This window comes from Hypanus sabinus, chromosome 8, assembly GCF_030144855.1.
Source record: "Hypanus sabinus isolate sHypSab1 chromosome 8, sHypSab1.hap1, whole genome shotgun sequence".
In the NCBI taxonomy this organism is placed as follows: Eukaryota; Metazoa; Chordata; class Chondrichthyes; order Myliobatiformes; family Dasyatidae; genus Hypanus; species Hypanus sabinus.
In genome coordinates this window covers 106,637,573-106,664,433 of record NC_082713.1, presented here as the reverse complement: position 1 = coordinate 106,664,433, position 26,861 = coordinate 106,637,573, and the positions used below count along the sequence as shown (strand labels likewise).

General features: G+C 44.4%; 1 protein-coding gene across 3 annotated transcripts in view; it reads left to right on the top strand.

Moving 5' to 3' along the window:
- Window positions 1–26,861, top strand: part of nav3 (neuron navigator 3) — a 449,774-nt gene that overhangs the window by 296,466 nt on the left and 126,447 nt on the right. For all 3 annotated transcript variants that reach the window (XM_059977545.1, XM_059977548.1, XM_059977547.1), the window contains one exon: window positions 4,956–5,075. In XM_059977545.1, coding sequence (XP_059833528.1) covers window positions 4,956–5,075 — 120 coding nt within the window. The remainder of the gene's footprint in view (window positions 1–4,955; window positions 5,076–26,861) is intronic.

The following is a 26,861-nucleotide window of genomic DNA, read 5'->3' as shown; positions in this document are numbered from 1 at the left end:
CATTCAGTTCCTTATACCATCCATGATAAAATAGACAGTGATCTAGATGGTATGGAAGCTGAAGGAATTCTCTCCGAGCTTGAATGGAGCCCACTGAGCAACACCAGTGGTCTCAGTAGCTAAGAAGGATGGGTCTATCCAGATCTGTGGTGATTTTAAGGTCACCATCAACCCAGTACTGAAAGTAGATCAATACCTTCTGCCCAAGATAGAGGATATCTTTGCACACCTTTCTGCAGGGAAATACTTCTGCAAAGTGGACTTAACCAAGGCCTACCTACAGATGGAAATGGAAGAAGAGTCCAAAGTGTTTCTCACCATAAGTACTCGCTGAGGAATATAATAGGCTTATTTTTTGACTAACATCTGCTCCTGCTCTCTGACAGAAATCTGCAGACCAAGGTTCTGCCCAGGCACTCAGTATTACCTGGAGGACATCATTGTTACCCATAAGGGTGACAAACAACATCTTCAAAATCTCAAAATCTCAAAATCTAAAGGAATTAGAAGATTATGGGTTTAGAGCATGATGCAACAAGTGTGAGTTCTTTAAACCAAACATCACTTAATGTGGTCACTAATGATGCACAAGGACTACACAAGTGTGCTGAGAAAATTCAAATAGAGGTGGATGCCCCAAGGGCAAAGAACTTGTCACAATTGTGGTCCTTTTTAGGATTTGTCAATTACTATACAAGTTCCTGCCAACCACCCTTTGAACTCATTACTACAGATCAGGAAGAAATGGCAATGGACAAAGCACTGTGATGTGTCTTTCTAAAAAGCAGAGGAAATGGTGTCATCAGACATTGTACTCACACAATTTAATCCACATTGTCCGTTGAAGCCTGTCCGTAATGCCTCACATTATGGTAGAGGTTGTCATGTCACACATTTTGAGTCATGGAAGTGAACACCCCATTGCATTTGCATTACGTTCCTTTATCGTAGCGGAGAAAATTTCCGCACAGATTGCCCGAGAGGCCTTGAGTCTGGTTTGATGTGTAAAACACTTCAACCACTACTTGCTTGGGAATGAGTTCATCCTCATTACTGACCACCAACCACAAGTGTCCATTTTCAATCCACAGAAGGGTTTCCACTCACAGCAACACCATGAATACAGAAATGGATTCTGTTCCTCGGAGGACGCAATTACAGGATCGGATTCAAGAGGGCAACTAATCATTGAAATACTGATGGATTGTCCTGTTTACCCTACAAAAAGTAATACATGAAAAATTTATAAAAGAGGATATTACTCTTTATATTTTCTCTGTAATGCAAATCAAAAGTCTTCCTATTATGACAGAGATGATCCAAAGGGAAACTGGAAAAGACCCAGTACTGTCTCAGGACTATATGGCAGTCTAAAATGGCTGGAATTGCAGCAGAAATTCCAATGTCCCCATTTTTACCAGCACCCAAATGAACTCGCCCTGAATAGAGTGTGCCTTATGTGGGGCTTAATGTTGTTATACGATCCAAGCTGAGAGCTAAAGTGTTGGAGGAGTTACATGCTGGTCATCTAGGGGAGCTCAAACTGAAAGCATTGGCTCGAGGCTTTGCCTATCGGCACATTGTGCAGCTTTCCAACACATTCAGAAGGAAAGTGCCCAGAGCTGTCAGAACCATTTTCTGCATTTCCAGAGTCAACTCCAACAACCACCATGGAGGAGTCTTCAGAACCTAAGATTGTTTCACAGCCACAAGTTTCTCCTGCCAGCAGAGTGACCCCTCATGTCAGGAAAGACATTATCCCACAAGAGTAAGTAATCCTCCTCAATGATTAAACCCTTAGTCCTGAATGTGATAGTTCAAGATTGACCTTGCTGTGGATGTCTATTACATACTGTATACAAGGTGAGGTGGATTCCATATTGAGTTGGCGTTTAGAGCTAATTACGACTTGCAAGGGTCAATATTGTCTATTTAATATTTCAGTAATATTGTAAATGTATTGTTTGATTAAGCATTCTTTGTGTTGACATAATTCATTATGGCTTATATGTAAAAGTATGTGAATGGTCAATGTCATCACGTCACCACATCATAAGAGTGCGCCTCACTAAAATAAAAGCGAAGCATACACATTCTCCTGGGCTCCTGTTCTTTTTCTTTCGATTAATTTCTGAAGTTACAAAACATAACAAGTAGATGAATAAAATCTAATAAAGTTGTAAACTACTTTAGCAGGAGTATTTTATGCTAGGACCAGAGCAATTCCAAGTGGTGACAAGGGTGTCCACAGCCCATTTAGTGCTTTATGAAATGCGTGGTATCTCTGCAGGGGTTTGAACCTCCCATGACTTGCAAGGGCCAAGATCGTGCTTGTCCAACCTCTGAATCATAGGCCTGAGCATGGGAACTCTGGTTGTGTTTGTTCCTGCCTGCTGGCACTGTTTAATTATTAGTTATCTCATAACAGCCAAAGACATGGAGATGGTGAATTGTCGTGGATGAGAATGGGATTATTGACCCCAGAGGTTCTGTGGCAGCTGTCAATAGGAACAAACCAGTCAGCCCTGTTCTGATAAAGGTTACAAGAGCTGAATTGTTAATTCTTTCTCTGCCTGCTGATGCTGCCTAACCTGCTGAGTGTGCTTTAGTCCATCCACTTCAAGTTTTGATGTGTTGTACATTCAGAGGTGCTCTTCTGTTGAGTTACTGCCACCTTCCTGTCAGCTTGAACCAGTCTAGCCATTCTCCTCTGACCCCTCTCTTTAACAAAGCACTTTCACACACACAACTCTGCTCACTGGATGATAACTTTTGTTTATCGCTCCATTCGCTATAAACTCTACAGGTCATTGTGCATGAAAATCCCAGGAGATCAGCAATTTCTGAGATACTCAAACCACCCTATCTGGCACCAACAGTCATTCTGTGGTCAAAGTCACTGAGGCCACATTTCCTCCCCATTCTGATGTTTGGTCTGAACAACAAATAAACCTCTTGACCACGTCTGCATGCATCGTCCACTATCTGTCTAAGAAGAAAAACTTCCTCTGCCGTCCCCCTGTACTTTCCTCCAATCAGCTGAAAACGATGCCCCCTGGTATTAGCCATTTATACCCTGGTAAAAAGACTCTGACTGCCCACTCGATCCATGCCTCTTGTCTGCCACATTTCTCCATTACTGAATCCACATGCACCACGCTGTCAGCTGGCAATTTTCACACTTCACAAAGAATGTTGAACAGTACGGCACCGAACAGATGTTGTGCCAAGCTAATTAAACCAATGGACTTTAATTAGTCTCTTCTTCGGGCATTAACTATATTCCTCCCTTCATGTGCCTGCTAAGTATCTCTTACACATTTGCCTCCATCTGCACCCCAGCAGCACGTTCCAGGCACCTACCACTTTTGAGTTAAAAAAAAAAGTTGCCTTGTACATCTACTTTGTGGTCTGGGAGATAAGAGCATGGTCAGCATTTTATTACCCATCTCTAGTTGCCCCTGAGAAGGTGACGGTGAGCTGGTATCTTTAACTACTAGAGTTGGACACTGATGAAGGGGCTCTCACGGTATAACTGGGGAAGGAGGTTCTAGGATTGAGATACAGGTATGGGGACAGGCCACCGACATACTTCCAAGTCAGTTTGAGATTAGATCAGCTTTTCTTGTCGCATATGCATTGAAACACAGAAACGTACAGTTGTTTGCATCGGTGATCAGCACAGTCCGACGACATGCTGTGAGCCTGTGGGTGTCTCCATGCTTCCAGTGCCAACATATCACCCCACAATTGACTAACCCTAATCCGTTCACGTCTCGGGAATGTGAGAGGAAACTGGAGGAAAAGCATAAGGTCATCCTGTCTTCGGACACAGCTTACGTGCCACTCTTCTTGGGAGCGTTTGCCAGGTCGGATGTTTCTTCAGCCAGTACCCGATCTTTGAGAAAGAAAATCAGGTTGGTGTGGGAATTGGAAGAGATGCAGGATTAGTGAACCCATTGACTTTGTCCTCCTTTGTGCTCGATGTCACAGGGCTGGGAAGTCCAGGCAGGTAACTGCAGTACATTCTGGAGATGGTATACGCTGCAGGCACTGTGTGCCAGTAGGAGTGAGTGAATGTTTGGACTGGTGGTGAGGTGTCAGTAGGGCAGGCTGCCTTGCCCTGGATGGTGCCCAAGCTTAGAATATAGAACATAAAACATTAGAATACAGTACAAGCCCTTTGGCCCATGATAATGTGCTGACATTTTACCTTCACAAAGATCAATCTAATCCTTCCCTCTTACATAGCCTCAGTTTTATCATCTATTTTCCCCATCTAGGAGTTTCTCAAATGTCCCTAATGTATCTGTATCAACCAACCCCCCCCCCCCCCCGCAGTGTATTCCACACGCGCACCACTCTCTGAGTAAAAAACTCTCTTAACATCACCCCTATTCTTTCCTCCAATCATGTTAAAATGCCCCCTAGTATTAGCCATTTCCATCCTGGCTGTCCACTCCATCTACAGTGTATATCTGACATGCACACCTCAATCGTCACCTCTCATCCTCCTTCACTCCAGAGAAAAGTTCTAGCTTCCTCAACCTATCCTCATAAGACATGCTCTCTAGACCTAGACCAGTGATCCTGGTAAATCACTGCATCTTTTCTTAAGAGTTCTTGACAGAATCAGCATCACATTTATTATCACTGACTTATGTCATGATATTTGTTGTTTTGTAGTAACAATACAGTGCAAGATTTAAAAATTGTTATAGGTTACAAAGTAATGCAGAAGCCCAGTAGCGAGATAATGTTGTTGGGCTCATGGACTGTGCAGAAATCTCATGGCAGAGGGGAAGAAGCTGCTCCTAAAATTTTGAGTGTGTGTCTTCAGGCTCCTGTACCTCCTCCCTGATGGTAGTAATGAGAAAGGATCATGTTTACATTACAGTCATCCATAGAATTGGGGAGTATTCCATCATATTCCTGACTTTTGGGCTCTGTTCCAGGTACATGACCGACGGAGGCCTTAACCTGTACACTCGGAGCATGAACCGGATCCCGGATGTGTCAGCGACACGTGACATCATACAACGAGGCGTGCCTGATGTGACAGGAGATGGTGATAGGTAAGACAGCAGTGAACACCAGCAACACTTGCGTAGAGTGGAATCAAAGGATTTTGACATTGTTACTGGTCCCTGAAGGAAGATAGACATGATAGAAGATCTCATCTCATTAAAGGCCACTCTGGTGGCATTTGGAAGCAAAGTCAAAGTAAAATTTATATTCGAAGTATGAATACCGTGTACTACTTTGAGATTCATTTTTGAAGGCATTTACAGGAAAACAAAGAAATGCAATAGAACTTATGAAAATCGATACATAAACAAAGCCTGACAAACAACCAGTGTGTAAACGAAGACTGATTGTCCAAGTTAAAAATAATAATCATATCGAGAAAATGTTTTGTAAAGAGTCCATGAAAGTGAGTTTATAATTTGTGGAATAAGTTCACTGTTGGGGTGAGTGAAGTTAGTCTCATGCAGATTCAGGAGGCTGATGGTTGCAGGGTAATAACTCTTCCTGAACCTGGTGGCGTGGGGACAGCAAGTGCTCTATTTCTCACCTTTCCCACTGTTTCATGTGCCAGTTTCAAACAATAATAACATCCATTTGTCCAGCTCCTTTAATGTCACAAGCACCATTATCAAATAAAAAACACTTTGACCCACAGGAGATATTAGGATAGGTAATCAAAAGCATTTTGAAGTGGGTGTTGAAGTAAGATGGACGGAGACACAGAGGGTTTGTGGGGAGAGGAGATCAGGCCTAGATCGAGTGGATGTGGTGAGGATGTTTCCGGCAGTGTGGGAGTCAAGGACCTGAGGGCCCAGCCTTTAAACTGAAGGGTATCCTTTTAGAACTGGGATGAGGAAGAATTTCTTTAGCCAGAGGTAATGAATTTGTGGAAGTTTTGCTACAGATGGCTGTAGAGACCAAGTCATTGGGTATGTTTGAAACATAGAAAATCTACAGCACATTACAGGCCCTTCGGCCCACACTGTTGTGTTGACCACGTAACCTACTCTAGAAACTGCCTAGAATTTCCCTACCACATAGCACTCTACTTTTCTAAGCTCCATGTACCTCTTAAAAGTCCCTATTGTATCTATAAAGCAGAGGTTGATATGTTTCATGATTAGTAAGGGTCTTAAAGGTTATGGGGAGAAGGCAGGAGATTGGGGTTGAGTGGGATAATAATTCAGCCATGATAGAATGGTGAAGCAGCCTCAATGGGTCAAATGGCCTAATTCTGCTCCTACGTCCTATGGACCTATGGTCTAATGGGGGTATGTCGGAGGGTGGGAACTCAGCAGCTGAAAACAAAGTTTGCTGTCATGATGCAGTGAGTATGGTGAAGTACAGGTTCAAGGAACAGTTTGCTTACAGCAGCATCACAAACACTTAAACAACACACTGAATGCGACTAAATTATACCCATTCAGCAAAGGGGAGTAAAAGTCACTGGTGCAAACTAAACACAATCAGAGACAAGTCCGTCTCACCCTTCGGTGTGTTGACTGACTCCACCTGCTCGAATTTCTGGGCTCAGTCTCTGGTACAGAAAGTCAGGATATTTGTGACCACTTCCTCGGAAGCAAGGTTGTTGTCTGCACCTCTCTTTCAGTGAGACTGTGTCCTCCTAGTATTAATTCTGTCTCTTTTTTTAAATCTTCATCTCTCTCTGTTCTCCTTTACTTATTACCATTTCTTCTGCTGCTTTCATTATCAATTTATTGCCCAATTAGAAGCAATCAACTTTAATTTCCATTAATTTTTTTCTGTCTGTCACTTTGACTCTTGCCCAGTTTCTCCCTCTTATGAAAATAAAAAAATGGAAAATAAAAGAAACTGCAAGCACTGAAAATCTGAAATTAAAGCAGAATACTCAGTGCCTGTGGAGTTCAAAGTTCAAGTTCAAAGTATATTTATTATCAAAGTATACATATGTCAGCATATACAAGCCTGAGATGAATTTTCTTGCAGGCATTCTTTGTAAGTAGAAAGAATCACAAAAGAATCAATGGAAATCCGCATAGGACAGAAACAGATATGCAATCAACATGCAAAAGACAACAAACAGTACAGATACACAAAAGGAAAGAAGAAAACAATAATAACTAACCAATGAATATTGAGAACATGAAATGAAGAGTCCTAGAAAGTGAGTCCAAATGTGTGGGAACAGTTCAGTGACGGGGCAAGCGAATTGAGTGAAGTTATCCCTTTTGTTTCAAGAGCCTGGTGGCTGAGGGGGAATAACTGTTCCTGAAGCTGGTGGTGTGGGGCTTATAACTCCTTCCTCATGGCAGCAGAGAGAAGGGATGCTGCTTTCCTGTGACAGCGCTCCGTGTAGATGTGCTCAATGCTCATGAGGACACTACTTTTTGTAGCTTTTTCTGTTCACGGGCTTTGGTGTTGCCATACCAGGCCATGATACGACCAGTAAGGATGCTCTCCACTGCGCATCTGTAGAAGTTTGTCAAAGTTTTAGATGACATACCAAATCTGTGCAAACCTCCCAGAAAGTAGAGGCACTGCTGTGTCTTCTTTGTAATGGTACTTACACGTTGGACTCAGGACAAATCCTTTTAAATGATAATGTCGAGGAAGTTGCTGACTGTCTCCATCTCTGATACTCTGATGAGGACTGGTTTCCTCCTCCTGCAGTCAATAATCGGCTCTTTGGATTTTCGGACATTGTGTTAAAGATGGTTGTTGTGACAGCACTCAGCCATACTCTTAATCTTGCTCCTATATGCTGATTCGACACCAGCTTTGATTTGGCCAATGACGCTGGTATTGTCAGCAAACTTAAATATGGGTAACAGTTCGTGTTTTAGGATTAAGTCCTATCAACTGCAACTTTCCCTCTCTTTCTCTCTCTCTCTTTCTGTCTTTCTTTCTATCTCTTTTTCTCTGTCCGTGTATCTCAAGTCCAAGTTTAATCTTCATGTATACAGCTAAATGAAACAGTGTTTGTCTCTGTCTCTGTGTTTCTCTTCCACACCCTTGTTTTTCTCTCTCTCTTCCCTCCACCACCCACCCCTCCTTCCCAACTCTCTCAAACTGAGTGAGTCTTGATGATTACTGTGCTGGAAGTTGTATAGGCCTGAGTAAAAGTGCTTTAATGAGCTGTATGTGAGGGGGACCTTGGCTGTGAAAACTCATCTTGATTGTGAAATTCTCTCAGAAATGAGGTCCAAGCTATCCAGTGGGGTGGGCCCGGAGTTACACACTGTGTGGTAGAACCTCTGTGTACGTAACATTTTCCAAAGCAACTGAAACAAATCAATTGAGCTTCATGTTTCATTGTGAGAGGGTGTGTGGAGGATGGAAAGTTTTCAGGCACGGCTTAGAGCTCCAGGTAATGGGTCCCTCTGATAAGGGAGGGTGTCAGGGCAGGAGATGAAGAGGACATTGGACTTCGATTGTTTTTGAGTCCCATACTGTTCCCTTGTGTCCACAAAGGATATTTTTTGAGTTTATGTTAAAATGTGTTCAGCACAGCTCTGATGTCAAAATACAAAGGCACTGAGTGCTGAGAAAAACTTTCAGAAGGAGCACTCTACAGGCACTAAAACATTGCTTTAGTATATGTGCTCTTAATAAAATTCAGTCACAAGGAGATAAATCAGCAAATGTAATAAGACCATAAGATGTAAGAGCAGAATGAGGCCATTTGGCCCATTGAGTCTGCTCTGCCATTCAATCATGGCTGATTTATTATCCCTCTCAACCCCTGATGCACCATCAATAACTCACTCTGAGACGTTAGGTGAGATATCGGCTTTTATTGACTGAAGAAGGAACCAGCAGTGAGTGACCATCATACTACATCCTGGAGACTGAGGCAGAGGATCAGACCTCGATCGCCTTTATACAGGGGCCTGTGGGAGGAGCCACAGGAGCAGTCAGCAGGGGGCGTGTCCAGACAGGCACATAGTTCACCACAACCCCATTCTCCTGTCTTCTCCCCATAACCTTTGACAACGTTACTAATGAAGAACCTATCAACCTCTGCTTTAAACATACCTAATGAGTTGCTCACTGCAGCCGTCTGTGGCAATAAATTCCAAAGATTCACCACACTCTGGCTAAAGAAGTTCTTCCTCATCTGTTCCAAATGGACATCCCTCTATTCTGAGGTTATGCCCTCTGATCCTAGTCACATCTACAACAGGAAACATCTTCTGTCTCCATATCCATTCTACCAGAACCTTTCAATATTCGACAGGTTCAAGTTTATTCATGTTTGATTGTCATTCAATCATACATGAATACCCCTACAAAACAGGCAAATAAAACAGCATTACTCCAGGCCCAAGGTGCAAAACACAGTCATACACAGCCCAAGAAACATATAGCATATAAAAGATAGCTGCAAAATACAGTCACACAAAAAATATATGTAGTCCAGGTCACTGGTCTGAGCGCTACTGGTCCCATGTAACCCAGTACTGCCTGTCGCATGGACGGGTGGTCGGCGACTAATCCAGCTCCCCACCCCCAGGCTTGCCTGGTGAGGAGGGCGGCTAGACACCCTGAAGGACGAGAAACAAGACCTGTCAAAGGGCGGATGAACCCTCTCGTAGGGTCAAAGGCCATCCGGCAAACACGTGCCGTGAAGCGCGGAAAGGGCATTCCTCGCATCGAAGCTTGGTCTGGCCGTTCACTGCAACTGAACTTCCCCCAGCCATCTGGGACCCACCGTCCCACTGGATCCGGGAGAGGATGTCGAGAGGGTGGGTCTGGACCTGTGCAACCCCCTACTCACCTAAAATCCATTCACGCACACGCTGTTCCTTTCTGAGGAGTGGGGTCACCCCACTAACTGACTGAAAGGAAGCATCATCATCCTATGGGATGGATAGCCAGAGAGATATATAGTCCAAGACTCTGAGTCCATGAACGTTGTAGCAATCTGCAGCCGAATGGCTTGTCTTCTGCTGAATGAACAGCACCAGCTTCAGCTTGGATGCCACACCACACCACATGGTCCCCAGCTGCACTGACCCCTCTCTCCTGGGTGGATATAAGCAGGTGACACCACGGCTAACAAGGCCTAGTCCTTGCTACGACTCAGGCCATGCAGCTCCCTGCCGCCCGCCACCGTCTTGTGAATTGGACTTGCAGCATTCCACGTTTACAATGTCCGACGGGATCTGGCGATCACAAGGAAGGTGACTCAGACGATCGCTTGCTGTGCAGCTGCATGCCGCCTTTGCGCATTGACTCTTCTGATGCCTCTCTGATGGCAGGCAGCCGCACGATCTGCACCAAGTCCAGCTCCTTCCGTTTCTGCACCAGTGAGCAAATCACTGATGCGGTGGATCAGCAGTACTTTTAAGTTCTTAATGTCCAGCAGGCTTCAATGAGATCTCCCCTCATTCTTCTAAACTCCAATGAATACAGGCTCAGAGCAATTAAATGCTCCTCATCTGTTAACCCTTTCATTGCCAGGATCATTCTTGTGAATCTCCTCTGGACCCTCTCCAATGCCAGCACATCTTTTCTTAGATAAGGGGCCCAAAACTGCTCACGATACTCCCAGTGCGGTCTGACCAATGCCTTATAAAGCCCCAGCTTTATAGATTAGAATAGAACAGAATAGGATGAGGGGCGGGCAAACTGTGGGTGAGCAAGTAATTATTTAAATTTGGAAAATGGCACAGTGACTCCTATGTTCCCTGCATTCTGCAGGGCAAATTAAGGGGAACTCGATTAATTTGCTTGCCCAGGTTTAAATCCCTCTTGGCACCACAGATGTTGAAGCGGCAGGAAATTATGATAAGCTACTAATCCACCAGTTAATAGATTGAAGAATTTTTATTGCAAAGACATGGCCATGTCTATGCATGAGCCAATGGAAGCTATGGAGTCTATTTCACGCACCAGTGTCAGCATGAAATTGAGCCGACATTATTAGTTTGTGGAGTAGTAAACATGACAAAAATAGCAGACATCGAACATGGAGCATCAAACAGTACAATATATGAACAAGCCCTTCGACACACAACGTTCTGCCAAACTAATTAAACTAATGATGCCTACTTACGATAATCCCTTCTGCTGCATATGGTCCATTCTCTGCACATTCACGTGCCTATCTAAGAGCCTCTTAAATGCCTCTATTGTGTTTGCTTCCACCGTCGGCCCTGGCTGCGGATTCCAGGCACCCACCACTCACTGTAAAAAAAACTTGCCCTGCTCATCTCCTTTGACCTTCCCCCTCGCAACCACCTAAATGCATGGCGTCTAGTATTAAAAATGTCCACCCTGTGAAAAGGATTTCAGCTCTCTGTACCTCTCATTATTTTATCGGCCTCTATCAGGCCTCTCCTCACTGCATGGAATTTCACAATGGAAATGGGAATCGCTCAGAATAAGGTGGAGAGAGGGGAGTGGTGAGATCAGGGTCTGGTAGGTAATAGGCGGACTGAGGAGGGACATGGGGTGACAGATGGACCCAGGGAAGAGAGGGAGTTGGAGACTTTTGGGAAACAGAGAAGGAATCAAAAAATAGAGGGAGAGGAAGTCAGCTGTGAGGGGTGGGGGGAGAGGCTGGTATTAAGTACAGACACAGGGTTACCAGTGCTGGAAATAATAAATAATAATAATAAATGTTAAGTAAGGAAGCTGGTAATGGAAACCTTTGGGGAAGGTATAGGGCACATGGAATTGGATGGAGGAGTTTGGGTGAGATGGTGGGCAGTGGATGGATGGAACCAGGAGGGAGAGGGATGAAAATGGGAGAATTAATTTGGTTAAGTATCAGTACATCTAGTAACAGTATTCCAGTGTGATTATCTTCCAAGAGCATGGCTTCCATGTGCTATAATATAAAGGCTTGGAGTCACAGAGACAGCGCAGAAAAGGACCTTTCAGCCCACCATTTCTATAAAGTAGCCCTCCATACTCACACATAGCCATGTTTGCCTGTGTGATTCCAAGGTACAGCTTAAATGTTGTGACAGTTCCTGACCCCACCACCTTCTCACACAGCACATTCCAGAAATAACTGGGAATATTAATATAGCAACAGAGACAGCCCAGATGGTGATTAATAATGCCCTTGTGGCTTTGGGGACATTAGTATGGGCTGAATGGGAGTATTATAATGACCATTGAAGTACCTCTGGAGATTATTAGTGAGGTCATTACTTCTGAACATAACTATGGTTACTGCCTTACTAACCTACTGGGTCACTCATACTTAGCACAGCCAAGGTAAGAATCAGAATAAAGTTGATTGTCATTGACATATGTTGTAAAATTTGTTTTGAAGCAGTAGTACAGTGCAATACATAGAAAATTTCAGGAAATTACAATATCAATATGGAAATAATAAATACTTTTGCATACTGTATCTCTGTAGCTCCCACTGGTATTTTGTAAGGAGCTTGTAAATTCTCCCCATGACCCTGTGAGTTTCCTCCAAGTGCTCTGCTTTCCTCCCACAGTCCAAAGGTGTACAGGTTAGCAGGTTATAGACATTAGAGATTCTGCAGATACTGGAAATCCAGAGTAACAGACACAAAATGCTGGAGGAACTCAGCAGTTCATGAATAAACAGTTGACGTTTTCAGCTGAGACCTTTCTTCAGGATTGGAAAAGAAGGAGAAAGACACAGAAAAAGGTGGGGGTGTGGAGGAGAAGGAGGATAGTTAGGAGGTGTAGGTGAAGCTAACTGGGTGGAAAAGGTAAAGGGCTGGAGAAGAAGGAGTCTGACAGGAGAGGAGAGTGGACCGTTGGAGAGTGATGAAGGAGGGGCACTAGGGGGTGGTGACAGGCAGGTGAGGAGACGTTTTAAGAGGCTAGAATGAGTGAAGAATAAAAGAAGAGGAAAAGGGGAGAAATAAATTATCAGAAGGAGAAATCAATATTCATGCCATCAGGCTGGAGGCCACCTATGACAGAACATGAGGTGTTACTTCTCAAGCCTGAGAGTGGTCTCATCATGGCAAAAGGGGAGGCCATAGCCTGACGTGTTGGAACAGGAGTGGGTCTAGGAATCAAAGGCGTTGGCCACCAGGAAATTCGGCTTTTGGCAGATGAAATGGAGATGCTCTACTTTACATTGGGTCTCACCAGTACAGAGGAGGCTGTGATGAGAGAACCGGATACATAGAAGACTCCTACAAGTTCGCAGGTGAAGTGTTGCCTCACTAAGTGTTAGGGCAATTAGTCACATGGGTGTGGTTGAACAGTGTGGAATCACTGGGCTAAAATATCCTGTTACCATGCTGTATCTCTAAATGAAAATAAAATTAATAAATAAAGATCTCCCCTTATTCTCCCGCACTCCAGGGGAAAAAATCCTAACCTATTCAACCTTTCCCTCGGTGAATATTAATGTAGGCCGCAACAGGAAATTAATAATATGTGTAATATTAGAAGTCTGGGTGAGTATTAATAACAGCAGTGATATCCAGAGGAGAATTATTTTGATCAGCAGTAGCAATGCTGCAGATTATTAAAAGATCCAGCAATTTTATTTGATTGGCATATGAATTGCATCACCTAGGAACATTTCTATTTAAATGAGGTGCTTAACCATTCCATTGATCAGATATCTTATGAAGAACCTTTTCCCTTCTCACCTGCCAGTCATTGCCCTCTAGTGGCCCCACCCACCCTCCCTTTCTCCTGTGCTTTACTCCCCTCTCCTATCAGATTCTAATATTACAGCGCATCTGTAGATGTGAACTTCCCACCACTATTCAGAACATTTACAAGGACAGGTGTGTAAAAGGGGGCCCAAAGGATCATTGGGGACCCGAGTCACCCCAACCACAAACTGTTCCATCTGCTACCATCCAGGAAACGGTACCGCAGCATAAAAGTCAGGACCAACAGACACTGGGACAACTTCTTCCACCAGGCCATCAGACTGATTAGTTCATGCCGATACCACTGTATTTCTATGTTGTATCGACTGTCCTTTTGTACATACTATTTATTATTATATATTACTATAAATTGCACATTACACATTTAGACAGAGACATAATGTAAAGATTTTCACTCCTCATGTATATGAAGGATGTAAGAAATAAAGTCAGTTCAATTCCTACTTCTACCTTTTCCACCTATCACCTCTCAGCTTCGGCCTTCATCTCACCCCACCCACCTACTTTCTTCTCACCTGGCTTCACTCATCACCTTCTAACTTGTACTTCTCTCCCGTCCCCACCTTCTTGTTCTGGCATTTTCCCCCTTCTTTTCCAGCCCTGATGAAGGGTTTCTATCTGAAATGTCAACTCTTTGCACCTTTCCATAGATACTGCCTGACCTGCTGTCCCTCTAGCATTTTGTGTGTGTTGCTCTGGATTTCCAGCATCTGTAGAATCTCTCATGTTTACTCTTGTGAAGTGTTTTTTGTGTGGATGTAAATACCTTTTTCCGTGAGCTGTAAGATAGATCAGAGGCACGTGACAAGGTTAATTCTCTGACGCCTTTCTGCAGATGCAGAGATGATCACTTTGCTTGTCAGCGGCCACAAACTGATGATGAAAGAGTGAGCGTTGATCTCATCCATCTTGTGCTGCCCTCTGAGGGCTTCCACTTTGCCGTGCATCATCTCCCTGTCAAGTGTGCTGGCTGGCAGTCTGCCTGGGCCATGATGCGTCTTTGTGTCCGTATGCCTCTGGGTCCCTATCATTCCCCCAAGGGATGGATCACACCACCAGCTGTAACCTGGTGGATGTTCCCAACTGAGAGCTGAATGGCTATCGGGAAAGGTCGTGCTGGGTTTGAGTGAAGCACTGGACGTATGCTCAGTGGCCACTTTATTAGGTACAGGAGGTGTATTTCTGTATGTTCGCGGTCTCCTGCTGCTGCAGCCCATCTTCTTCAAGGTTTGATGTGAGAGGTGCTCTTCTGCATGCCACTGTTGTAGCGTGTGGTTACCTGAGTTACTGTCTCCTTCCCGTCAGCTTGAACCAGTCTGGCCATTCTCCTCTGACTCCTCTCGCTAACAAGGTGTTTTCACCCACAGCGTTGCCGCTCACCAGTGTTTTTATTTACTTTTTTGCATCATTCGCTATAAAATCTAGAGATTATTGTGTGTGAAAATCCCAAAAGAACAGCAGTTTCTGAGATACTCAAACCATCCTGTATGGCACCAACAATCATTGCACTTAGATCACATTTCTTCCCCATTCTGATGTTTGATCTGAACAACAACTGAAGCACTTGACCATGCCTGCAAGCTTTTATGCATTGAGTTACTGCTATACGATTAGCTGATTGGATATTTGCATTAACGAGTAGATGTACAGGTTTACCTAATAAAGTGGCCGCTGAGTATGTCTGCAGAGGTAGTTTAGCTGGTGAAATGCAATCTTCCTTCTTCACTCATTTTCCAACTTAGAAATGAGGAGAAGTCAATCACCCCACAAGCCATATCTCCAGTTACTCACTTCCAGGAGGAAGGCTGCCCAGTGCCACATCTGGTGGGGCCACTGCCTCACCATGCAAGGGGAGCCAGGTTCAATGCTAACCTCGGGTACTGTTTCTGTACAGACTGCCACATTCTCCCCTTTCCTGCTGCTCCATTTTCCTCCTACCTCCATGAAGACAAGTGTGAGGTGTGGCACTTTGGGAGGACACACCAGGGTAGGACTTGCACAGAGAATGATAGGGCATTGAGCAGTGCAGTAGAACAGAGGGATCTGGGAATACGCCTCCATAATTCCTTGAAAGGTAGACAGGGTTGTAAGGGGAGTGTTTGTTCTTCATAAATCAAAGTACTGACCACAGGGGATGGAATATAATGTTGAAGTTGTAGAAGACATTGGTGAGGCCATATTTTTAATATTATGTGGAGTTTTGCCACACATCTATAAGAAAGGAAATTGAAAAAGAATACATAGAAAATGTACAACTATGTTGCAGGGATCTGAAGACCTGAGTTATAGGGAAAGTTTGAATATCTTAGGACTTTATTCCCTAGAGCATAAGAGAATAAGAGGGGATTTGTTAGAAGTATACAAATTGATTACGTATAGATAGAGTAGATCCAAGGAAGCTTTATCCACTGAAGTAGTTAAGACCAGATCTAGAGGTCATAGGTTAAGGGTGAAAGGTGAAGTATTTATAGGGAACCTGAAAAGACTACATCGTCACTCAGAAGATGATCTGAGTGTGGAATGAGCTGCCAGTGGAAGTGGGTTCACTTTCAACATTTAAGAAAACATTGGAGGGGTGGTGAGTATGGAGGGCTATGGTCAATGGGACTAGGCAGAATGGACTGGATGGGCCAAAGGGCCAGCTTCTGTGCTGTAGTGCTCCATGACTCTATAACCTTGGCTGCCGTTTTTGGATGGCGTTTGCATGTCTCCCCCAAATGCTTCAGTGTCCTCCCATGTCTCAAAGAAGCCCGTTAATTGGTAGGTTAATTGGCCGCTGGAAGTTGCTCCTAGTGCATTGGTGAGTAGTAGAATCTGGAGAGCAGTGATGAGAATATTGGAAAATAAAATTGTGTAAGCAGGTCAGCAGGGACTCGATTGGCCAAAGGTCCTGTTTCCATGCTGTGTGTCTGTATGATTCTTTCAGGTTTCGATGCCCTTGTCCAATAATAATCTGACATTCACAGCCTATTAGCAAGGAGGGTTTTTCCTGTCAAAGTCAAGTTTATTGTCATGTGCACGATTACACATATGCACAGGTGCAATGATAAACTTGTAGCTATGTCACAGGCACCTAAAGTCAGATAAAGCACAGTTGCAATAATAAAGTATCAATTATACACAATTTTTACAAGAAAGAAGTCAATATGAACAAATTAAACTGTTGCTATACTGAGGTAGCAAGTAGGGTTGTCCCGGTTGGTTCAGGAACCAAATGGTTGAAGGAAAGTAGCTGCTCTTGAACCTGGTGCTGTGGGACCTCAGGCCCATGGTGGCTGTCAGAAGTTGGCTCCTGTAGATAGTACTGATGGTGGGGTTGGATGTGCCTCAATCACCCCTGGCTTTTATGTGAAAAATGCTTTGGTTGATGTTAAGTAGGTAATTCTTTGTACCCTTACCAGGTAAAATTGGTTATTATTATTTATTCCTTGGAAATGGATACGATGCTTATCTGGTTGACATTTTATCTTAATCCCAGGAAGTCTGGGTCCTTCTTTCAAAAGTTGTTTTGGGGATTTAAATTCTAATGATTAAATAAATTTTGGATTTATGACAGTGACCATGAGATTACCAGCTTGTTGCAAATATCTACCTGATTCAGAGGACAAACCTTGTTCTTAGCAAAATGCTGGAGGAGCTCAGCAGGTCAGGTAGCATCTATGGAGGGTAATAAATAGTCAACATTTTGGGCTGAGACCCTTCATCAGGACTGGAAAGGAAGGGGCAGAAGGTGGGGGGGAGGAATACAAGGTGGCAGGTGATTGGTGTGATGTGGTGAGGGGTAACGTCGGTGGGCAGGAGAGGGGAGATGAAGTAATAAGCCAGGAGATGATAAATGCATCTGTGCCCTTCCTGTTCAGTCCTTCCCAGTCTACCGGTACGAATTGGAGAGATTTGGTAAAGAACCATGATGGGCTGAATGTCCTTCTGCCATACCATATCCCCTGTTCAAGTAGATGCTCTCCTTACCTGTGTCTCCTGTTCCTTCTGCTTTCAAAGTAGCTTCTCTCCTCCTATTCATTATTGAGACTGAAAATCCCCTCACATGACAGGTTAATAACTGTGGCTTAATAAATCACAAAGTAATTTCCCACAAAAGAAGTTAATTCATGACTCTTACATTAATGAGAGTCCTTGTCAAGTCAAATCTTGTAATAATATGATGGAAATCAAAACGGCTGGCTAAGTGAGTTTTCTCATGTATATTTCACCTGCTGAAATGGTGTGGATAAGGGTGTTCATAATATTCAGATTCAGGCATAATACCATTCAAGTAGTTGCTCTCCTTATGTGAGTAATTAGACCTGTGTCAGAGCTGGTATTATCTGAGTAGGAAGGTTTGTTTCTTCATCTAACATCAAACCATACAGCACAGTACAGGCCTTTTGGTCTCCAATATCATGCCGACCTTTTAGCCTACTCCAAGGTCAATCTAACCCTTCCCTCCCACATAGCCCTCTGTTTTCCTTTCATCCCTGTGCCTATCCATGTGTCCTTTCAATGTCCCTAATGTATCTGCCTCTACCATCACTCCTGCCATGGCTTTCCGCACACATACCACTCTTTCTGTGTGTAAAAAAATTATCTCTGACACCCCCTATATGTTCCTCAAGTCACCTTAAAATTCTGTTCTCTGGTATTAGCCGTTTCTGTCCCGGGTAAAGTATCTCTATCAATGCTTCTCATCATCTTGTACACCTTATCAAGTTACTTTTCATCTTCCTTCATTCCAAAGAGAAAAGCCGTAGCTCATACAACCTATCCTCGTAAGACATCCTCTCAAATCCAGGCAACATCCATCGATAAATTTGCTGACGATACAACCATTGTTGGTAGAATCTCAGGTGGTGACGAGAGGGTGTATGGGAGTGAGATATGCCAACTAGCGGAATGGTGCCGCAGCAACAACCTGGCACTCAACATCAGTAAGATGAAAGAGCTGATTGTGGACTTAACCTGATCCCAACATATTGATGCAGTTATAATGAAAGGCAAGACAGCGACTATACTTTATTAGGAGTTTGAAGAGATTTGGTATGTCAACAAGTACACTCAAAAACTTCTATAGTTGTACCGTGGAGAGCATTCTGACAGGCTGCATCATTGTCTGGTATGGAGGGGCTACTGCACAGGACCGAAAGAAGCTGCAGAGGGTTGTAAATTTAGTTGGCTCCATCTTTGTGTACTAGCCTACAAAGTACCCAGGACATCTTCAAGGAGCGGTGTCTCAGAAAGGCAGCGTCCATTATTAAAGACCTCCAGCACCCAGGGCATGCACTTTTCTCACTGTTACCATCAGGTAGGAGGTACAGAAGCCAGAAGGCGCACACTCAGTGATTCAGGAACAGCTTCTTCCCCTCCATCATCCAATTCCTAAATGGACATTGAACCCTTGAACACTACTTCACTTTTTTAATATATATTCTGTTTTTTGCATGACTTTTAATCTATTCAATATATGTATACTGTAATTTATTTATTTATGTTATTATTATTTTTCTTCTATATTAAGTGTTGAAGTGAACAATTTTCACAACACATGCCTGTGATAATAAATCTGATTCTGATTCTGACATACTGGCAAGCCTCCTCTGCGCCTGCTCTACATCTTCCACCACTACATCACCTTACTGTCCCGCGAACAGTGGTTAATGTGACACAACACCAGTAGCCCGGATTCAATTCTGCCACTATCTATAAGGAGTTTGTCTATTCTCCCTGTGACCGCGTGGGTTTCTTCTTGGTGCTCTGGTTTCCTCCCACATTCCTAAGCCATACAGGTTAGTATGTTAACTGGCCACTTGGATATAATTTGGCAGTGCAGGCTCGTTTGGCCATAAGGACCTGTTACCGTGCTGAATCTCGCCATCAAGAACATCCCCTCTTCTCATTGTTGTCACCAGAGAGGAGTTACCAGAGCTTGAAGATCCAAACTCAACAGCTTCTTCCCCTCCTGCCATCAGTTTTCTGAACAGTCCATGAACAATGACTCTTTGGTTCTTCTTTTGCATCATTTACTTCTGTAATTGATAGTAAATTGTACCAACAGGAGGAAATCTGCAGATGCAAGAAATTCAAACAAAACACACAAAATGCTGGTGGAACACAGCAGGCCAGGCAGCACCTATAGGGAGAAGCACTGAGTCCTGACAAGTCCTGACGAAGGGTCTCGGCCCGAGACGTCAACAGTGCTTCTCCCTATAGATGCTGCCTGGCCTGTTGTGTTCCACCAGCATTTTGTGTGTGTTGTGTAAATTGTACCGTACTGTTGCTGCAAATCAACAAATTTCACTTCCTATACGTCACCAATGATCAGCCTGATTCTGACTCCTGCTCTCCTGATTCCCTTGCCCCCTGCTCCTTGATGGTGGTCCTAGACATTTCTCAGAGCCCAATGCTGTTTCAGCTTGACAGCAGGGAAGCAGAGCTGAAAGGTGTGGCAGCTGGATCAGTCTGCCACAGGCAGCTTTCATTTTGGAGGGTTTCGGGAGAGATTACAATCATGCCCGCTGGCAGGAGATTCAAGGTAATGATTCTGCTTTCTGTCCAAGTGTTTGAGCTCAGACAATATGAATCAAAATCAGATTTATTATCATTGACATGTGGCGTGAAATTTGTTGTTTTGTGGCAGCAGTACAGTGTAATGCACAAAATATACTCCGGAGTGCAAATTAAGACAGGATTGGCAAAGGCTGCAGAGCTCACACCATCATGAGCACAAGCCTCCATACCATTAAGGATATCTTCAAACAGCGATGCCTCAAAAGGTGGCATCTATAACTAAGGATCCCATTCACTCAGGACATGCTCTCTTCTTGTCGCTACCATCAGGGGGGAGGCACAGGAGCCTGAGGACACACTTAAAGTTTTAGAAACAGCTTCTTCCCCTCCAACATCAGATTTCTGAATAGACAATGAATGACTTTTCACTACTTATTTTTTTAAAATATCCTGTATATATTTCTTATTGCAGTTCATTGCTTTTTATATATTGCACTGTACTGCCACTGCAGAACAAACTTCACAACACATGTTAGTGATATTAAACCTGATTCTGATTCTGATTTTTAAATCTGATGGTGGAGGGGAAGAAGCTGTTCCTAAAATGTTGAGTGTGTATCTTCAGGCTCCTGTATCTCCCCTCTGATGAGAAGAAGGCATGCCCTGGATAGTGGGGGTCCTTAATGAAGGATGCTGCTTATTTGAGGCATCGCCTCATCGTCAGCTAATCATTGGGTGGTGGTGAAGTCTGCATTATTCATTCTGCTTTCAGCAACCTGACCTGGGAATCTCCCTGATCGTCCCCTGTGCCCTTCCCTCTTGGTAAAGTGCTGGCAAATCCACTTGGCTGAGATAATTAGAAGGGACATTACATGTCTGCTTCGTACCTGCATTAATATTTAAATCGCATTCCATTTATTATACATGCTTGTATCAATAATAAGACTATTATACATAGGAGTGGAATTAGGCCATTTGGCCCATTGAGTCTGCTCAATAAATCATGGTTGATTTATTATTACTCTTGACCCTCTTCTCCTCCCTTCTCCCCTTAACCTTTGACACCCTTACCAATTGCGAACCTAGAGTAACACATACAAAATGCTGGAGGAATTTAGCAAGTCAGGCCACATCTGTGGAAGGGAATAAACAGTCAATGTTTCGGGCTGAGACCCTTCATCGGGACTGGGAAGGAAGGGGGAAAGAAGCAAGAATAAGAAGGTGAGGGAAGGGAAAGGAGCACGCTCAAAGGTTATAGGTGAAGCCTGGTGGGTGGGGGAGGGGGGTGAAGGAAGAAGCTGGGAGGTGATAGGTGGAAAAGGCAAAGGGCTGAAGAAGAAGGAATCTGATAGGACAGGAGAGTGGACCATGGGAGAGAGCGAAGGAGGAGGGCACCATGAGGAGGTGAGAAGAAAGAAGGGGGCCAGTGTAGGGAATGGATGAAGAGGTAAGGAAGGGGCAAAAATTACTGTAAGTTAGAAAAATCAATGTTCATGCCATTAGGATGGAGTCTACCTTGACAGAATATGAGGTGTTCCTCCTCCAACCTGAGGGTGACCTCACTGACAAAGGAACTGAGAAAAGGGAATGTCATTTTTACAAGTGGCAGGGTGGGAAGAGGTATAGCCAAGATAGCTGTGAGAGTCAGTAGGTTTATAAAGGGTATGGGAAGACAGTTTGTCCTCAGAGATGGAGACAAGAGAGATGAAGAAAGGAGAGAGAGATGACAGAAGTGGTCCATGACGCAGCACCAATGCAGCGTGGAAAGAGCTGGAGAGTGTCACCCACGAAGACCTGAAACATGGATCTGTTCCACGTAACCAGAAAAAAGGCAGGCATAGCTGAGGCCCATGCGGGTGCCCATGGATATGCTTTGGGATGGGAGAAAATGGGAGGAACTGAAAGTGAAGTTGTTGAGTGTAAGGACCAGTTTCACCAGACGGAGGAGGGTAGAGGTGGAGGGGAATTGTGGTGGGAACTCTTATGATGTTATTGGCCCTTTCCCAGAAGCGTGATGTGTGTATATGCTCTTGTCGGGGGCGGGGGGGGGGGGGGGTAGGCTGGTGCCACTGATGCGTTGGGCTGTTTTGATTGTGCATTGTGGAGTCTTCCTGCCCACTGCAGAGCAGTTTCCGTACCAGGCAGTGATGTGGCCTGTTAGGATGCTCTCTGCTACACACCTGTAGAATGACGTGAGTATGGATGTGCGAAGTCCAGCTCTCTTCAGACTCCTCAGAAATGTAGAGGTGTTGGTGAGCTTCCTTGACTGTGCACTCCTAGGAGAATGAAACCATCTTTGGGGCAAACCTCCTGTATTCAGTTGGATAAAACCAGCAGTCTGCCCCACTCACTTGAGACGTACCATTTCAGGGTAGTAGTAAGAAAAATCTAGCCCATACCCTAGGGCAAAGGGGGTACACATGAGGGGACACAGATGATTTAGCCTGCAGATGAAGGGGAGGCTATAGTGAAGGGAGAAATATTGTGTATCGGATGTGAGACCTGATGTAGATTGAGGGCTTTTTTACTGAGCACCGTCGCTCCATCTGCTGCAACTTCCCATTCTCATTCCGACATGTCAGTCCGTGGCTTCCTCTGTCTGTCACAAGGAGTTCACACTCAGGATGCAGAAACTACACCTCATATTCCGTCTGAGTAGCTTCCAACTTGATGGCATGAATTTTGATTTCCCCAACTTCCAGTGATTCCCTCCTCCCCTTCTCTCTTTTTTTCATTCCCTCTTACCTCTCCTTTTCTTCTCACCTGTCTGTCTCCTGCCTCTGATGCACCTCCTCTTTCCCTTCCTTTTACTTCTTCCATCTCACCCCTCCCAGCATCTAACTTCATCCCCCCCTTTCCTGTCCCCTTCCCACCTACCTTTCCCCTCAACTGGTCTCACCGCTCAGCTGCCAGATTGTAATCCTTCACTCCCCACCCCTCCTCCCCTTCTTATTCTGGCTTCTGCCCCCTCCCTTTCCAATCCTGATGAAGGACCTTGGCCTGCAACTTTGAGAGTTTATTCCCCTGCATAAATGCGGCCTGGCCTGCTAAGTTCCTCCAGCATTTTGTGTGTGTTACTCGAGAAATATTGTAATGCCGTACTCTATCCTCTCTAGCTCACACAGGCTTCTTCTATTTATTGCACAAAACCTCTCTCTTTTTTCTCTCTCTACCTTTTTTGTCTCTTGCATATCGTCCCTGTAAAAAAATCTGATCTATAGAAACCAGTAAATATCAATAACCACGTAGTTATCCAGCTCTGAATGTTTCAACATCCCTGTATCTATATCTTTTTGCAATTTACCTGCAGATGTCTATGCATCTAGTCGTACACACACACTAATGATGATGGATTGAGAGCAAGCTGTGCAAAGTGGCGTGTCCCTCTGCCCGGTGAGATTTTAATTGCGAGGGGGTTTTGGTGAAGCTCTCAGCTGTTGCCAGATACTTTCCTGATTGGCTTTCTCCGACGTGCTCCTGGTCCCCAGCTGAGAGACCTCACGGGCAGGCGAGCAGGAGGAACTCACTGCTCTCTCCGAACACGGAGCATCTTTCAGGTCCTCCCATTTGCAATGCGAAGGCTGGAATTTTAACATTTGCTTCCGGACTTTGGAAGATGTTTAGGAGTGACGTGGCGTTTATCCGGGGATAACTTTAGCTTTCTCCCCAAGACGGAACCGCTGCTGCTTAGAAAATGGGCGAGGGAGTGAACACGTTGGGTAAGCTCAGCTCGTGTTATCGTAAGGAGAGAGGTTATTGTCTTCAAGTCACCTGGATAATGAAGGGCTCTAATTTATTCAAAAACGTTGCGAACGAGCCAAACCTTTTGCAATGTGTCTTTTCTAAACCTCCGTGCTTTCCTTTGTGCCTTTGTCTTTGACGTGTTAGGAACATGACAGTTGAGCTTGCTGTTTCATGTCGTTCTGTGGGCAGTGCGTTTAAATGCCAACTCCGAAACCACTGCCAAACATCTTGATGAAGGGTCTCTTTGTAATCTGTGTGGCTGCTTGAATAGAGATCAGCTAATCCAAATATTTTATCCAAGCTTTTAGATTTAGTCTGCCCTGTACTTAAACACAGGATGCAACTTCCTTTATGCAGGATGTTCATTGTGTGCGGTACCTGGGACAAACTGGGTCTACTCCAAGAACACAAGCCGGGTCAGTGTGAGCATACAGACCCCTTCATCCGCATACCCTTATCCAACTTCCACAATAGTAAACCCTTAATTTAACAATTATCATCTACAGTAAAGCATTAAAATCAGAGAATAGGGGCAGCAGTTTACTCTGTAATTTAAAACAAACAGGCAAATCTCAAGCCCCCCTCCGACAGAAATCTGTGTTCACTCTTTTGTTCAAAGCATGTTTGGGTTAATGGTGATCGGATTCGGTTGACGTGGAGTGGAGTGAGGTTAGGTATTGTAGAACCATCACACTTGAACTGTGTGAGGTGGTCACCAATGAACTGGGGAGTGCCCGAAAGAGGTGTGGGAAAGTGGCAGGACATCTGTGAGGAAGGAATGGCTGAGGGATGTGAGGAACGAGGGTGTAAATGTGGGATGTGAGGAAGGAGTGATTGAGGGACATGAGGAAGGAGAGGTTGAGGGATGTGAGGAAGGAGAGTTTGAGGGATGTGAGGAAGAAGTGGTTGAGGAATGTGAAGAAGAAGTGATTGAAGGATGTATGGAAGGAGTGAATGATCGAGTGACATGAGAAAGGAGTGATTGAGGGATGTGAGGAAGAAAGGAGTGATTGAGGGATGTGGGGAAGGAGTGAGTGAGGGATATGAGAAAGGAGTGATTGAGGGGTGTGAGGAAGGAGGGAGTGTTAAGGAAGTGAGGAAGGAGTGATTTTTGGATGTAAGGAAGTAATGATTGAGGGATGTGAGGAAGGAAGGATTGAGGGATGTGAGGATGGAGTGATTGAGGGATGTGAGGAAGGAGTGAGTGAGGAATGTGAGGAAGGAGTGGTTGAGGTATGCGGGGAATGAGAGAGTGAGGAATGAGTGATGGAGGGATGTGAGGGAGGAGGGAGTGAGGAAAGAGTGATTGAGGGGCATAAGTAAACATGAAGCATTTGAGGGGTGTAGAGATTGGAGTAGGAGGGGCTGTGATGAAAGGAGATGAAAGTGACAGGAAGAATTTTGCAGGCTGGGTATGATGGCCCGACTGTCCTGCTTCTATTGTGTACATTGTCTCTAACAATTATGGATATTCAGCCCAGGAGAACCACTTAGACTGGTTGTGATCACAGTTTTCTACTTGGGAGAGAAGGAATGTTGGTGAAGTGTCAGCATCTTCCCATCCAGTGATTTTAATAAAACCCACTGCCTGGCTGATGAGGGAGCTCACCAGGTCCCAATAGACCGGTTTCCTGATTAACGTTGGGACTATGCTCCGGGACCAGCTGAGAAAGCAGATTCAACAGGAACGTTCAAAGTGGAATGGGGAGAATGGAGTTTGTAGAGAACAGAAATAGGCCCTTTGGCCCATCACGTCTGTGCTGATCTTTTTTGCCCTCTGCACTCATCCCGTTTGCCTGCATTAGGACTGTATCCGACTATGCCCTGTCTATTTAAGTGTCATTCCTAGACAGAATGATTGTATCTGATGCTGCCACTTTCTGCACCACATTCTAGATATCAACCACTCTCTGCATGAAAACCTACCCCTTAGATCCATTTAAAAGCTCCATCTCTTACCCTGAGCCTGTGCCAATATTCCAACCAGAGGAGAAAGGTTTTGACTATGTATTCTATCAGTACCTCTTATAATCATACATATTTCATCTTATCCTACGCCTCTCATGATTTATTTAGATACAGCACCGTAACAGGCCCTTCTGGCCCAATGAGCTCGAACTACTCAGTTACACCCACGTGACCAATTAACCTGCTAACCCGTACGTCTTTGGAATGCGGGAGGAAAACGGAGCATCCGGAGCAATCAGAATCAGGTTTAGTGTCGAATGAATATGTCATGAAGTTTGTTGTGTTGTGGCAGCAGGACATTGCAGTACATTATAATAGAAGCTGTAGACCACCATTAGAGGTATATATAAAACAAGAAAGCTAAAGGCAGCATGGTAGCGTAGTGGTTAGCACCGGTGACTTGAGTTCAATTCCTGTCACTGACTGTAAGGAGTTTATACTTTCTCCCCGTGACCGCATGGGCGTGCTCCAGTTTCCTCCCACAAACCAGAGACGTACGGGTTGGTAGGCTAATTGGTCATTGTAAATTGTCCTGTGATTAGTCTAGGGTTAAATCAGTGGCTTCTGGGTAGCACAGCTCGAAGGGCCAGAAGGGATACCGCATCTCAAAAAGTAACTAGACAGATAAGTAAATAAATAGAGTAAATAGTGCAAAGTGAAACAGCAAACCAGTGAGGTGGTGTTCATGGGTTCATTGTCCATTCAGAAATCTGATGGTAGAGGGAAAGAAGCTGTTCTTGAAGCATTGAGACTGTGTCTTCAGACTCCTGTACTTCGTCCTTGATGGTAGTAATGCAAAGAGGGCATATTCTGAGTGATGGGGGTCCTTAATGATGGATGCCCTCTTTTTGAGGCATCTCCTTTGGAAGGTGCCTGGATGCTGGTGAGGCCAGTGCCCATGATGGAGCTGGCTGAGTTTACAACATCCTTCAGCCTTTTCTGATCTTGTGTTGTGCCTCCCCCCATACCAAACGGTAATGCAACCAGTTAGAATGCTCTCCACGG